This window comes from Taudactylus pleione, unplaced genomic scaffold (assembly GCF_031769625.1).
Source record: "Taudactylus pleione unplaced genomic scaffold, aTauple2 ptg000040l, whole genome shotgun sequence".
Classification (NCBI taxonomy): Eukaryota; Metazoa; Chordata; class Amphibia; order Anura; family Myobatrachidae; genus Taudactylus; species Taudactylus pleione.
In genome coordinates this window covers 10262210-10276160 of record NW_028284442.1, presented here as the reverse complement: position 1 = coordinate 10276160, position 13951 = coordinate 10262210, and the positions used below count along the sequence as shown (strand labels likewise).

General features: G+C 46.5%; 1 protein-coding gene across 1 annotated transcript in view; it reads left to right on the top strand.

Moving 5' to 3' along the window:
• Positions 1–13951, top strand: part of SLC6A15 (solute carrier family 6 member 15) — a 91566-nt gene that overhangs the window by 19873 nt on the left and 57742 nt on the right. The window contains exons 2-3 of the mRNA XM_088454391.1: positions 2199–2644; positions 6339–6496. Of these exons, the coding sequence (XP_088310517.1) occupies positions 2356–2644; positions 6339–6496 (447 nt within the window). The 5' untranslated portion in view covers positions 2199–2355. The remainder of the gene's footprint in view (positions 1–2198; positions 2645–6338; positions 6497–13951) is intronic.

Genomic DNA, 13951 nt, shown 5'->3' with positions numbered 1-13951 from the left:
GAACAGTTGTTCCACACCAGCTGGAGGACAACAGATTATATAATACTAGTTTGCTTCATAAGAACTGAAACAGTCAGTATTTTGCAATCGGTTGCCTTTCTGTTGCCTGGTATGTTGGGGCGTACTTCCATAAGTGGAGACTGCTGAGGGTGGTGGGAGGAAATTATCTTTGTGAATATGAACTTAACAAGGGTATGCATATAGAATGGTATGGTAAATGGTGCAGGAAAATTTCATTGTAAAGGCATTTTGGTATGGCTGATCAAAGGAGGGGTCTTAGGAGCTCATTCAGACATGATCGCTAAGCAGCGGGCGCTCGCTCTTGCCGATAATCGCACATCTGCGCTTGCATATGGTTCGCAATGCGCGTGCGCAAGCCAGTCTTAGCGATCGGGAATCGAGCGCTCATTGCACACAGACTGGCCGCTTCTTTGAGTGACAGATAGCGCCTTTTGTGGGTGGTAACAGGGGAAGGTGCTTGTGAATGGGGGTGTGTATGTGCGAACGCAGGCGTGTCTGGGCGTCAGAACGGAGTTTAATGGGTGTGCATAATTAGCAAAGTAGCGTCATTGAACACGTCACTTGGTTGTTTTTTAGCCTGAACTACTCACAGTGCTTGCGGGAGGGTAGGGTCTATCTCAAGCGCTGTGAGCAGCACTGATGGCTCTCGATGTTCAAGATTAAATACACACTTCCTGGAGATGACGTGTGCAGCGAGTGACAGGTGGAAGGTTTTATTGTCCTTCGTACGCTCACTGCCATCGCTCTCTAGGACAAAGTGCGATCGCTTGATTTGCATACCCGGCCCCTTCTACAAGCGAGCGCCCACTGCTTAGCGATTGGGTCTGAATGAGCTCCTTAGTCCTGCTCTGCCAACCTAACACTCCTCATATCTGTCATCCTTGTATTTTTGGATTTCCAGAATGACGATGGTAGGTGTTCGGACATACTCACAAACACCAATATATTGTAAGAGGATTCCAATTATGAAAAATATAGCAGAGTATGCATTTAGGGGGTCATTCAGACCCGCTCGCGAGCGGCACTATGCTCGCAAGCGGGTCGATGTTCCCCACTACGCATGCGCACGACGGAGGGAGCTCCGTCGTGCGCATGCGCGAGACCCGGGGAGCGACGGGCTTTCCATCGCTCCGGGTCTCGCACCAAAGGGGGCGTGCTGTCGATGTTGATTGACAGCACACCCCCTTTGGTGGGCGTGCCGGGGGCGTGCCTGCCAGACGGAGGCGTTCCCATGGGAACGCCTACCGTCTGAAGCCGGCCCCACTGACATCAGTGGGAGTGATTTTGGCTCTGATAGAGCCAAAATCACTCCAGGGCTTGTGGCAAGGAGACCCTACCGCAGGGTCTCCGTCGCAAGTCCGATGGTCGCGATGGTCAAGACCATCGCGAGCATCTTTTTGGCCGCTCGCATATCCTGTGGGTGATCACCCACAGCTATACGAGCGGCCAGTTATCCGCTCCATTTTCATGGAGGAGGGCCCTGATTCAGAGCAAGCGCTCTGGTCACAGCGTTCAGCTCTGAATCAGGCCCTTAGTGAAGAATGTCACTTGGTAATTACAATAGAAAACATTGATCAACAAATACAAATGTTTGATTGAGAGATCTCTGTAGGTGTAATATTTTAAACTCTGTTATAATAATGAGAACAATATTTCTAAGCTTGTGGAGAAATGGATATTTAAATAGGCATTAAATAAAATAAAATAAGTAGTGATTGTCTTTGGAAAGTACATAGAACTTATTACACAGAGCTTAAGAACATTTGTGAGAATTACGAGAACTTTGTACAAATTCCTTATGAAAATTATAATTCCATATTATAATACATTGTGAGGCTACTTTCCTAATGCTGTGGAAAATTCTGCATATTCCCGTGCCTTCCCGTATGCCATTAAGTGAAGTGAATAAAGGCATTATGGTTTCACAATGAGGAGTTAAAGCAAAATAATCCTTTCTAGCTAATATTACAGCAACTTTAATCTCATGCTTGGCTGTAACCCCGTTGTTAATAAATATTCTGTACTAATGCATTCTGTATCCTGTCTAATGACTATTGTAGAAAGTGAAATGCAGAACTAGAGGTGTTAAAATGACCATGAACAAATTTGACATTAATAAGGTATTTTATATATTCTCGTTGACTTTCAAGTGAATAAAATATATCTTTCTTTTCTAGATACCCGAGCACCATGGATCTTTGAAAAGCATTGTTTGTGAAATATAGCATTTCAAATAGTTTTGCCAAAACTGACTTTATGATAGAAAGTGGCACTTGTGGACTTTCCATTGTGATACCTTGAATAAATACGGAAAATACAGGCTTACTACTTCAGATGCCTAAGAACAGTAAGATAACTAAAAGAGAACTGGACGATGATGTTGTGGAATCAGTTAAGGATCTGCTTTCCAATGAGGATTCATGTGATGAAAGCTTTAAGAAAAGTGAGCTGATGGTCCATGATGAGTTAGAGAAAGATAGAGATATTGAGGATGGGTCGGATATTGAGGATGAAAGACCAGCCTGGAACAGCAAACTCCAGTATATCCTTGCACAAGTTGGATTTTCTGTAGGCTTGGGAAATGTGTGGAGATTTCCATATTTATGCCAGAAAAATGGCGGCGGTAAGGAATATACATGATTTTACTATGATTGCATATTGAATACAGCTCACATATCCACTATATTGTATTATCCTGTATTAAATACAACCAATACAGGACTGGGACATGAATGGCCCACCGGGGGAATGCAGTGGTGATGGCCCATGCTTAAATGGTGTGGTCATCCACCAGAGGGGGTGTGACCAGCCACCACAATTGCTTGGCTAGCAATGGGCAAATCTTGGTGTAGTTACAATAGAAGTTAACCAAGTCCCATGCTGATCAGTGGTCCTGCTCCACCAGGTAACTGACCATCTAATAGAGTAACAATCGATAATTTAAGGTCTGGAACCTAACACCTAGAGCAGGGGTGTGGGCCCACAGGCAGTGGGGGCCACCGCGGGTTTCCCCTGTACCCCTGTGATCCAGTCCAAACCTGAATAGAACTCATGTATTAATTACTAGAGTTTTGTCCAAAAATGGATATGCCCATCTGACCATGAATAGGAACTAAAAATAAATTTGTCTTGAAGTAAAGTCTTCCTGTCGTTATAACTTATTGTTGTTATTGAGTAGTATATCATTCTTTCTATTCATTTCTGCACTGATTATTATTTTACATAATATTCTATTTTTTGTTTTTATTTATTTATTTTTTAATTTCCTACTACAGATGTGTCCTCATACATCATTGCCGAAGCCGAGCCAAACAGCCCCTTCTCTGCTAGTGCCAGGTGTCTTTTTTGCATCTTACTTTCTCGAACATGCATCTTAATCGCAATGTGATCTGACTAGGATGCACCAGGATTAACTTGCACTGGTTAATTTGATATGCAACACTTGTATATCTGTGTGTGACAATCTCTGAATCTGTATAAAAGTGTTATGATGCAGCGTACGTGGCTTCCTTTGTGCTTCCTATACAGATTCAGTCGCATACAGATAAACAAGTATGGCAAAATAGTGCGTCTTAGTACATCACATTGCAACTAAGGCACATTTTCAGAAAAAAAGATGCCCGCGCCAGCAGAGTCACATGGGAGCTGGTAGCTTACTCATGCCAGGAATCTCGCACCACATGGCGCATTGAGGCTAGATGTACTGTATGAGGACACAACTGTATCCTCTACTGCTTAAAACAACTTTCTCCAGAATGTAAATGACTGTAAATAGATTCAGTAGCACTGTAATCATTGGCATTGTCAGCTTCTGACTTGAAAAATAGGCTCCACGGGCCCAGGTAATTTCCACTGGTCCCTATAAGTCCTATAAAGCCACACATGCCTAACCATTTGTATGTCCTGTTTTGTGCTCCCTTCATCTGCATATCCTGTACCTGTTTGATATGTATTATGTACTGTATATCCCACTCTCGACCCAAAAAAACTATGTCCTGTATTGTACACCCCCCAATTCAATGTTTTTGTCTTGTGCCCCCACACCCCTTATCTGTATGTTCTGTTGTGTGCTGCCTCCCCAATTTGCATGGTTTTAGTGTTCCTTCTCCTCTACCTTAGTCTCAAAATTTTTTACTGTATTTTCAACACAACCTCCCCCCGTCTGCTAATCGGACCCCTCCAGTTCTCTGCATTGGAATACAGTCTCTGCCCAGCAGCATTGCAGAATTATTAGATCATGTCCATGACGCTGCTGAGCACATGGGATCATGTACCTCTTATGGTGCCCAGAAAAATTACTGTATGACAGTGCAGGGGCAGTAAGAAAAGTGTAGTGAGTACACCAGTGCCACTGGGACTGGCTTAGCTTAGCTTCTGATTAGTTGCTTATTTTTAGCTGTCCTCCCCCCATCCACCCTGTCCTGCCCCAACCAGGTGGCCTCCATCCTCAACCTCACTCTCTCCTCTGCTCTCAGCTCTGCTGCCCCCTACATTGCTCCAAACCTCAGCCCTGGCACTCCAAAATAACCCGGTACCTACAAGAATGCATCGGCTCCACCAAACGCCACTGGAGAAATTCATGCTCCTGGGAAGACTTTGGCCCTGATCCAGAGCTGGCCGCTCTGAAAGAGCACTCGCTCTGAATCTGGGCGTTTTTTTTTTTTTTGTGCAGCCTCCCAGCCGCTCGCATAGCTGTGGGTGACCACCCACAGCTATTGTGAGCGGCCAGGATGATGGTCGTGATGGTCAAGACCATCGCGACCATCGGGCTTGTGACGATACCCTTGTGGTAGGGTCTCATGGCCGCAAGCCCCAGAGAGCTTCTGGCTCTAATAGAGCCGGAAGCTCTCCCACTGACATCACTTGTGATGTCAGTGGGGCCGCCCACAAACAGCAGGCGTTCGCTTGGGAACTCCTCCGTTTGTGAAGCCACCCCCCGGCCACGCCTACCAAATGGAGCGAGCTGTCAATCACCATCGACAGCTCGCCCCCTTGGGTGCGAGACCCGGAGCGACGGAGCACCCGTCGCTAGCCGGGTCTCATGTATGCGCACGACGGAGCCGGCTCCGTCGTGCGCATGCCCAGTGGGCAAACATCGACCCGGTTGCGAGCGCTCAGCCCTCAGCGCTTGCGACCAGGTCTGAATCAGGCCCTTTGTCCACTTTAAGTTCATCCTCTTGGTCTACAGTTCTGCCTTCTCCCTCGCTATCTTTAGTTAACTTAAACCCGTTATCTCTGCCCACTTTAATAGCTACAGGGTCCACTTAATATTTCCATTGTACCCCTTATATCAGTGGCTGTGTTGAGATTTGTAGTGTTATTTGTTACTTTTCAAGTGTATAGTATTGAGGGAATCGGTATTTAATGCCGGCTGTCGGGATGCATCCTGTCAAAATACCGACAGCGGCATCCCGATGGTTGGTATCCTGACAGGGGTTGGGTAAGTATACTTGTAGCCTAACTCTCCCCAGCCCGCACCCTAACTCTCCACGTGAGTGCCTAAACCTAAGTATCCCCCTAAACCTAAATCTCTCCCCTAAACCTAACCCTCCCCGCTTAGTACCTAACCCTAACCCCCCCCAGTGGTGTCTAAACCTAACCCTCCCCCTAGGGGTGCCTAATCCTTACCCCCCCCTCCAAAAAAAAAAAAAAATTACGCTAAATTTGCTATGCTATTTAAACCTAACCCCCCCTTGCGCGGCTAACAGCTAAGGGTGCCCCTGACTTAACTCATTCGGTCTGGCGTCCTTCTGGAATCCGGCATCGGGATTAAGATAGGCATCAGTATTTCAGCACCTATCTTAAGTCCCTTGTCGGGTTTCCCCCTTTGGGATTTAGACTGGCGGCATCATAACTACATCCTGTATTGCAGACCATGTGTGGCACCCTATAAATAAAGTGTAATAATAATACCTCCAAATATTGACCTATTGTTCTATATGTCCTGCAAGATTTGTATGGTTCGTGTACTATGTACATTTGCGTATGAAAAAGAAACTTTACTGTTTCTGTCATAATTCTTGATAATAACTGTTATTATTTATGTGGTCTGCTTGCACTATTTAAGCTTACAACATTTTTGTAGTTATTTTAGGGTAAAATATTCAGTGCTGTTGTATACTGTATAGGCTCAAAACTATACAAATCATAGGTTTGGTAGACAAGTGAGGTACTTAAGTAATTATATATGAGCACTTCAGATAACAGTGTCTGGTTATGACAAGTGAGAAGGTCAAATAACTGTGGACTCATCTGAACTCACAGCACCGATTAGGATCACAGCTGAAGTTTTGCTAAACCTATTATATTCCTTCTAGGTGCATATCTCGTACCGTATTTGATACTTCTCCTGGTTATTGGAATTCCACTTTTCTTCTTGGAGCTATCTGTAGGACAGAGAATACGGAGAGGAAGTATTGGAGTTTGGAATTACATTAGCCCTAAAATGGGTGGGATTGGGTTTGCAAGCTGTATTGTAAGTTTTCATTTTTATATATATATTTTGTATAACCTTCTACTATTTCAGTATAATGCAGTACTGGGTTTTAAACAATTTCTCCCTGAAAATGTGTTTCCTGTTATAAAATGTAAATGCATCAAATCCATACTAAATCCTTTTCAGTATTCCATGAATCCAGACTAACAGTTGCACATTACAGTGAAACAGAAAGGCTCTGACGCAAAGTTAAATGCAGCCATAATTGCTCCATTATTGCATGCATGGAGTTAAATCTGTATATTCATCCTTATGCATAGTTACACGTACTTAGAAGGGCAAACCTCCACTATCTGTACACTTAGTAAGATAGCCTAAACTTGGTGCATATGGTACGTCTGGAAACACTTTATACTTATGTCCAACTTTGCATAACCCGCATTTGGGTTGACATGCCTTTACTTAACTTTCTGTGCATAAGAACATTTTGTTACAGATAAGTTTTGCCCATTCCCTTGTAAATGGAGATGTTCCTGATAGTGTGAAAGCATGCAAGAAACACAGACAGGTGTACATTCAAACCTGCATTAGCCACAAAGAGCCTAAAGGCCTAACTCAGAGATGACGGAATGGCAAAGCCACACACACGCGGCTTTGCTGAAGCTTACCGCAGCCTGGCCGGTTCCTAGCAGCTTGCAAGGCCAGGAAATCTGTGTCCACCAACATGCCCTGGCATCGTGCCTTCTGGAACGCTGTTCAGGAATGCCCCTGCTCCACCTCCCAAACACTGCAGCCTGTGAATCAAGCTGGGAGGCACTGCAAGCAAACTCGCAGATGGAGGGCTGCACATGCACAGAACACATCCTGCGCATGTGCAGTCCTCTAACAATCGGCAATGTGTGCTAACCATCGGGTTAGTGTACATCTCTAAATCATGTCCTAAATCAGCTAATATCATCTGTAATTTACACCCTGTATATGGTTACGATGAATTGAGGGTCTAGATCTGGTTGGCTTGATTCAAATGATGAATCTTGTTAAAAATTGCTTCATATTTAGTTGAGTCCAAAAATGAAAATCCAACCAAATGCACAGTAGTAAGCCTAATGTTATAGAAGTGGCCGTAAAGAACCAGCCCCCGCCCCATTACTATTGAGAGGGCGTGGCCTAATTGTGGGAGACGTGACTACGCTCCTTTAGAAAATAAAAAAATTAAATCTATTTTCAGTGCCTGCGCACTGGGGAGGGGGGCGTTGTGACCCCCTCAGCCCAGCACAAATCCAGGGGGGGACCATGATCAGTGTGATCACACTCCCCACAGGCAGAGGAGAGCAGACTGGTCTCCCACTGACAGGTAAGAGGGAGGGAGGGCGTCATCAGAACTGGGCCCCCGCCTGATCCCTCCAACAAGCCTGAGCCAGGGCAGTGGCAAACGCAGGTTTTCCAGAGGGGGGTTTCCAAATGCTTAATTTTAGAGCGAGTGTGGCCTGTCAATGAAGAGGGCAGAATTAGTACATACAAAGTGTATTGTGTGTAATAATTCCAGCATATACAGGACCAGTGATCACAGTAAGCCATTAGATGCGTCAGTAGGCCATCCTGCCTGAGCTGAATGTATTTATTTTAGATGTGGGCACCATTCCAGACTATTGGAGCAAGTCCGGGAGTCTGGGGGAGAAGCAGAAGAACCTAGCACTGCCCTGGACATATTGGGCTCTATAGCAGTGCATCTCTAATAGTGCATGTTTTCCAGATCTTCTAGTTGGTGCACAGGTTATTTATTACTGGCTGATACATGTTAAAAGATCCACAGGTGGTGCTAATTATTTCATTTGTGATACTGCGTATTATAGCGGTAACCATCGGGACACGTGCAGTGCAACTTAGATGCATGCGCAAACTGAAAACATCGGCCACTGCTTCCCCCTGTGAATCAGCCACATAGGGGCCAATTTATCAATGAGTTTTATTATACGCAATGAGTTTTAAAACTTGTTGCGTATTAAAAATGGTGCTACGGCCAACCAGCCAATCAGCTCTCAAATGTCATTTTTCAAACAGATGACATTAAAGAGCTGATTGGCTGAAGCACCATTATCATACGCAATGAGTTTTAAAACTTGTTGCGTATGATAAATGAGCCCCATAATGTTTACAAATAGAAATTTGAAACAAAAAGGAAAGTAGCAATATAAGATCTGGCAAAAAGTCCTAGTAGTATGAAATTAGAACAAACTAATACTGGGTACACATTTGCAGATATATTGGGCGATCAATATATCGTATGTGCATTGGCCAGTGTGTACCAGCATTATGTCTGTGATCGACGTAGCTCACAAACATATTGCATCAGTTCTGCTGCACAGCCAATGCCCAATATATCTGCAGATCAGTGGTGTAACTAGGGTATTTGGAGCCCAGGTCAAATTTGAAAAGGGAGCTCCCCCCCTTCCCCCCATGTGCGCGCCGAAGGCGCGTGCGGCAAAAAAATGGACGTGGTCACTTAAAAATGGGGCGTGTCAACATGACACACCCCCTTATTTTCAAACTGAACATTCCTATCCATATGCACCTTAACCCCAGTAGTACCCCTTATACAGTACTCCCAGTATGCAGTTGTGGTCCCTCTCATGCAGGCCCATAGTAGTGCCCCTTATACAGTATCCCCAGTAGTGGTCCCTCTTATACAGCCCCCAATTAGTTCCCCTTACTCAGTACCCCCAGTAGTGGCCCCCCCAAATGCAGTTTTCCCAGTAGTGGTCCCCTTATGCAGGCACCCTGTAGTGATCCCCCCTATCTAGTGCCCCCTGTAGTGGTCCCCGCAGTGCCCCTAGCAGTAAGCCTCTTATATAGTGCCCCCAGCAGTAGTGTCCCCCCTCCCATGCAGTGCCCCCAGTAGTGGTCCCCCTGATGCAGGCTCCCAGTAGTGACCCCCCCCTATCCAGTGGTCCCTGTAGTGGCCCTTCCTATTATTGCCCCCAGTAGTGGTCCCCCGAGTGCAGTGCCTCTAGTAATAGGCCCCTTTTAGAATGCCCCCAGTGGTAGTCCCCCCCCAAGTAGTAGTCCCCAGTAGAGTAGCCCCCCCAGTAGAGGTCCTAGCCACACCCCCCCCAGTAGAGGTCCCCCCAGTAGTAGCCAACCCCATCCCCGTTGTGCAGATAGGTTAAAAAATAAATAAATAAATATATATAAAAATATACTTACCTGATTCCACGCTGCTCCTGCTCCTGTCCGCGATGCCGCTCCCGCCCGCCAGTCCGCCCGGGCTGGCGCGCTCAGCATTATGGGACTGACGTCATGACGTCATGACGTCAGTCCCATTACCCACTGCAGGAGCCGGACGGAAGTCTGGCTCTTGCAGTGGGTGCTGCAGCAGTCAATGAGAGTCTATCTGACTCTCATTGGCTGCTGTTTAACACACGCATCGCCGCCAGCGCTGGCGGCGATGCGTGTGTTATGCACAGCCTGAGCCCGCCTCCTAGCGCTATTGGGCAAGCGCTCAGGGGGAGGGAACGGGCTCAGGCGTGCAGCACAGGACCGGCGCTGGAAGCCTAGCGCCGGTCCTGTGCAAATGTGTAGCGCTGACCGCACTCATTGCGGTTGGCGCTACACTGGCTATCTAGGGCGGGCGGGCCGGTACCGTGGCCGGCGGCGCTCCCCCGCTCCGCCGGTCCAACGGCGCCCAGGGCACGAACCCCGCTCGCCCTGCCCTAGTTACGCCACTGCTGCAGATACTGTATATTGGTGCTTCGTGTTGTATGTACGGGCAGTCATACATTGTTCTGTGTATATATATGCATAGATCATTACATCACTCGGCCCTTCACCCATTCAGTTGCATCATGTGCTTTGCCATGGCAAAACCATGTTGCATTGCTGGTGGGGCAGATTTAAAATGAAGGGACAGATTTATAGTTAGGGAGGAGTATAGACTGGCTCTGGGGATTGGCTGCAAGGATGGGGGGTTAGGCACTAGGGGGAAGGGTTGTAGTAGAAGTTAGGGATAGGTAGTAAATAATAAGTAATAGTGTTAGGTCAACAATCTATCATGTCGTCATGTCATCCGTGTAGATGTAGATGAATGTTCACATGGTCATCACCGACATGCTAAACATGTCGACATGATAACTGTCGACCTAACATAGCACACCCAGCTAATTATATACAGTAGTGCATTTTGTTGATTTAAGTGACTTTCATTTAAGAGCAACAAGTTTTCTGTCAGAATACAGAATACAGCATGATTCGGTAAAGAAGCTAAATGTGTTATAATCTGCACAGTTTTTATTACGCTGTAGTGTGTGTAGAGTACTGTGCTTGCAGCATATTTACATGGAAGCAGCACTGTTCTTTAACCTGTTTTGCAAATGATGGCAGATACAGTATGTAAATGATGATTCTAGATCATTGGTGGCGAACCTGTGGCTCTTGAGCCACATGTGGATCTTCCGTTGTTCTGATGCAGCTCCCCTGACTGACACTGACTGCCAGCTCTGATAGGCGCACAGCTGTTCAGAGGAGGCTCGTCCTTTGATGCAGCAATCTGCTCCGCTCCGGAGGCATGAATGTGACACATGAGGGCGACTGGAATGACACATGGGGGGCTGGATTGTATTTTTTGTGGCTGTGGCTTTTTCAGCTTGTTTATGTAGATGTGACTTTTTCAGTGTATTATATGTGGATCTGGCTTGTTTCAGTGTATTTTATGTGGATCTGTTTTTCTTTCACATTGTTCTGGATTTTAATCTCCCTTTTAATTGTTACCTCCATGGTGATTGTGTGTATGTGCTTTTACATGCTCCTTCAAACATCATACCAGAGGCGTGGCCTATCTGACAAAGGCTATGCCCCTTTTTGCATGTGCGACTTCGGTGAGCGTATGATCTCGGCTCTATGACAGATATTTTTGGGCTCTTTGACTCTGACTGGTTGGCCACCCCTGTTCTAGGTGATTGCCAATATATGATATAAATATAATATAAATATATTGCTAAGAAGACTGGAGTTTCCTATTACTACATGAAATTTCCCTCGGAATGGCAAAAATGAATTATTGTTTACATTACATTACTACAAATTGTTTTTTATATATTATTTTACAAATAGGATAAGAAGGAGTCCCATCAGGTATCAGGATGGAAGTTAACCCTATTACCCCATGTCCCAATTTTTTTATGTTACTATTCGGAAAAAATAGTTATATTCTACACACATATGACATACAGTATATTTAAAATATACCATGTACAGTAGTAGGGAAATGGTTAATATGCCCTTATTATTAGGGGTGTGCACCAGCCACTTTTCGTGTTTTGTGTTTTGGTTTTGGATCTGGATCTTTCTTCGTGTTTTGGATCTGGATTGGTTTTGCCAAAACCATCCTTCCGTGTTTTGGGTTCTGGGTTTTGTGTTTTGGATCTGGATTTTTTCTTAAAAAATAAAAAAAAACGCTAAAATCACATAAAATGGGCCTTTTTTTGTTCCTACGCTATTAATAACACCAATAACCTTAATTTCCACTCATTTCCACTCTATTCTGTACACCTCACACCTCACAATTTTGTTTTTAGGCCAAAAGGTTGCACCGAGGTAGCTGGATGACTATGCTAAGCGACACAAGTGGGCGGCACAAACACGTGGCCCATCTAGGAGTGGCACTGCAGTGGCAAACAGGAAGCCAATCAGCGTTATGGTGCCCATTTGCATGTAGCACGAACCCGGGAGATCCGTGCTACATGCATCTGTGTGATTGGCACAGAGCAATGACAGGTCCGTGAGACCCGTCTGTGCTGCTGTGGTAAAAAAAAAAAAAAAAACCTGTGTAAAAAAAGAAAAAAATGGCGTGCACCCCCCCAAAAAAGAGCAACCAGCCCCGGGCATTAGTAACCCAGTGCTGGGTGTGCTTAAATACAGGGGACAAACGACGTAGGGGACGCCTGTACTTAAGCACAACCAGCACCGGGCTAGTCAGAACCAGCGATGGTTGCCAGATACGGGGGACAAACGACGTAGGGGTCCCCCGTATTCTGCGCAACCAGCTCTGGGCTCTGATCCGGTCCTGGTTCTGGAAATACAGGGGGAAAAAATTAGTAGTTATGGTCCAGAACCAGCACCGGACTTTTTCTAGCGGGGGGCTGATGCCACAGCCAGGGGAGCCCTTTCACCGGGCCCCCCAGCCGCAGCATCAACCCTGACCACTAGTCAGCCCAGGCCAGGGATCCCTGGAGAGCTGGGGACCCCCCCAATAAAGGGGTCACCCTCTCCAGGGCACCCCAGGCCCAGGCTGATAGCCCGGGGCTATCCCCGCCACCCCTGGTAGCGGTGGGTGGCGTGTATGTATGTTTAATAAACTTATACTGTCACGGTGTGTGTGTCCTGTGTTTTTTTTAAACATTTTTTTACAGGTGAACTACAGGTACTAGTGGGCCCTTAATGCCCTGCATGCTGGTACTTGTGGTTCTCCAAGTACCAGCATGCGGGGCAGGCTTGCTGGGACTTGCAGTTCTACTTGTAAAGACAATGTTTGATATTCTTTATTTACACCACACCACACAATCAACCCACCACCCACCACCACAAGGGTTGGCGGGGATAGTCCCGGGCTATCAGCCTGGGCCTGGGGTGCCCTGGAGAGGGTGACCCCTTTATTGGGAGGATCCCCAGCTCTCCAGGGATCCCTGGCCTGGGCTGACTAGCTCTCAGGGCTGATGCTGCTGCTGGGGGGCCCGATGAAAGGGCTCCCCTGGCTGTGGCATCAGCCCCCCGCTAGAAAAAGTCCAGTGCTGGTTCTGGAACATACAGGTGAACCCTACTAATATTTTTCCCCTGTATTTCCAGAACCAGGACCGGATCAGAGCCCAGAGCTGGTTGCGCAGAATACGGGGGACCCCTACGTCGTTTGTCCCCCGTATTTTGGCAACCAGCGCTGGTTCTGACTAGCCCGGTGCTGGTTGTGCTTAAGTACAGGGGACCCCTACGTTATTTGTCCCCTGTATTTAAGCACACCCAGCACTGGGTCACTAATGCCCGGGGCTGGTTGCTCTTTTTTTGGGGGGGGGGGGGGGCACGCCATTTTTTTTTTTTCACACAGGTTTTTTTTTTTTTTTTACCACAGCAGCACAGACGGGTCTCACGGACCCGTCAGTGCTCTGTGTCAATGACACAGATGCAAGTAGCATGGATCTCCTGGTCCATGCGTGCATCTGTGTCATTGAAATACACAGCAGCACAGACGGGTTTCACTGACCCATCTGTGCTCTGTGTCACTGTCAATCACACAGATGCATGTAGCACGGATCTCACAAGTCCGTGCTACATGCAAATGAGCACCATAATGCTGATTGGCTGAGAGCCATGACAGACGGCTCTGTCAGCCAATCAGCACTTTGCCCATTAAAGGCAAAGGCATTTTTTTTAAAATGGCCGCTCGAGGCAAAACCTTTAGATCCGACAGCAGATCTCGAGGTTTTGCCTCGGGAGAGGGATCCGGGGCAG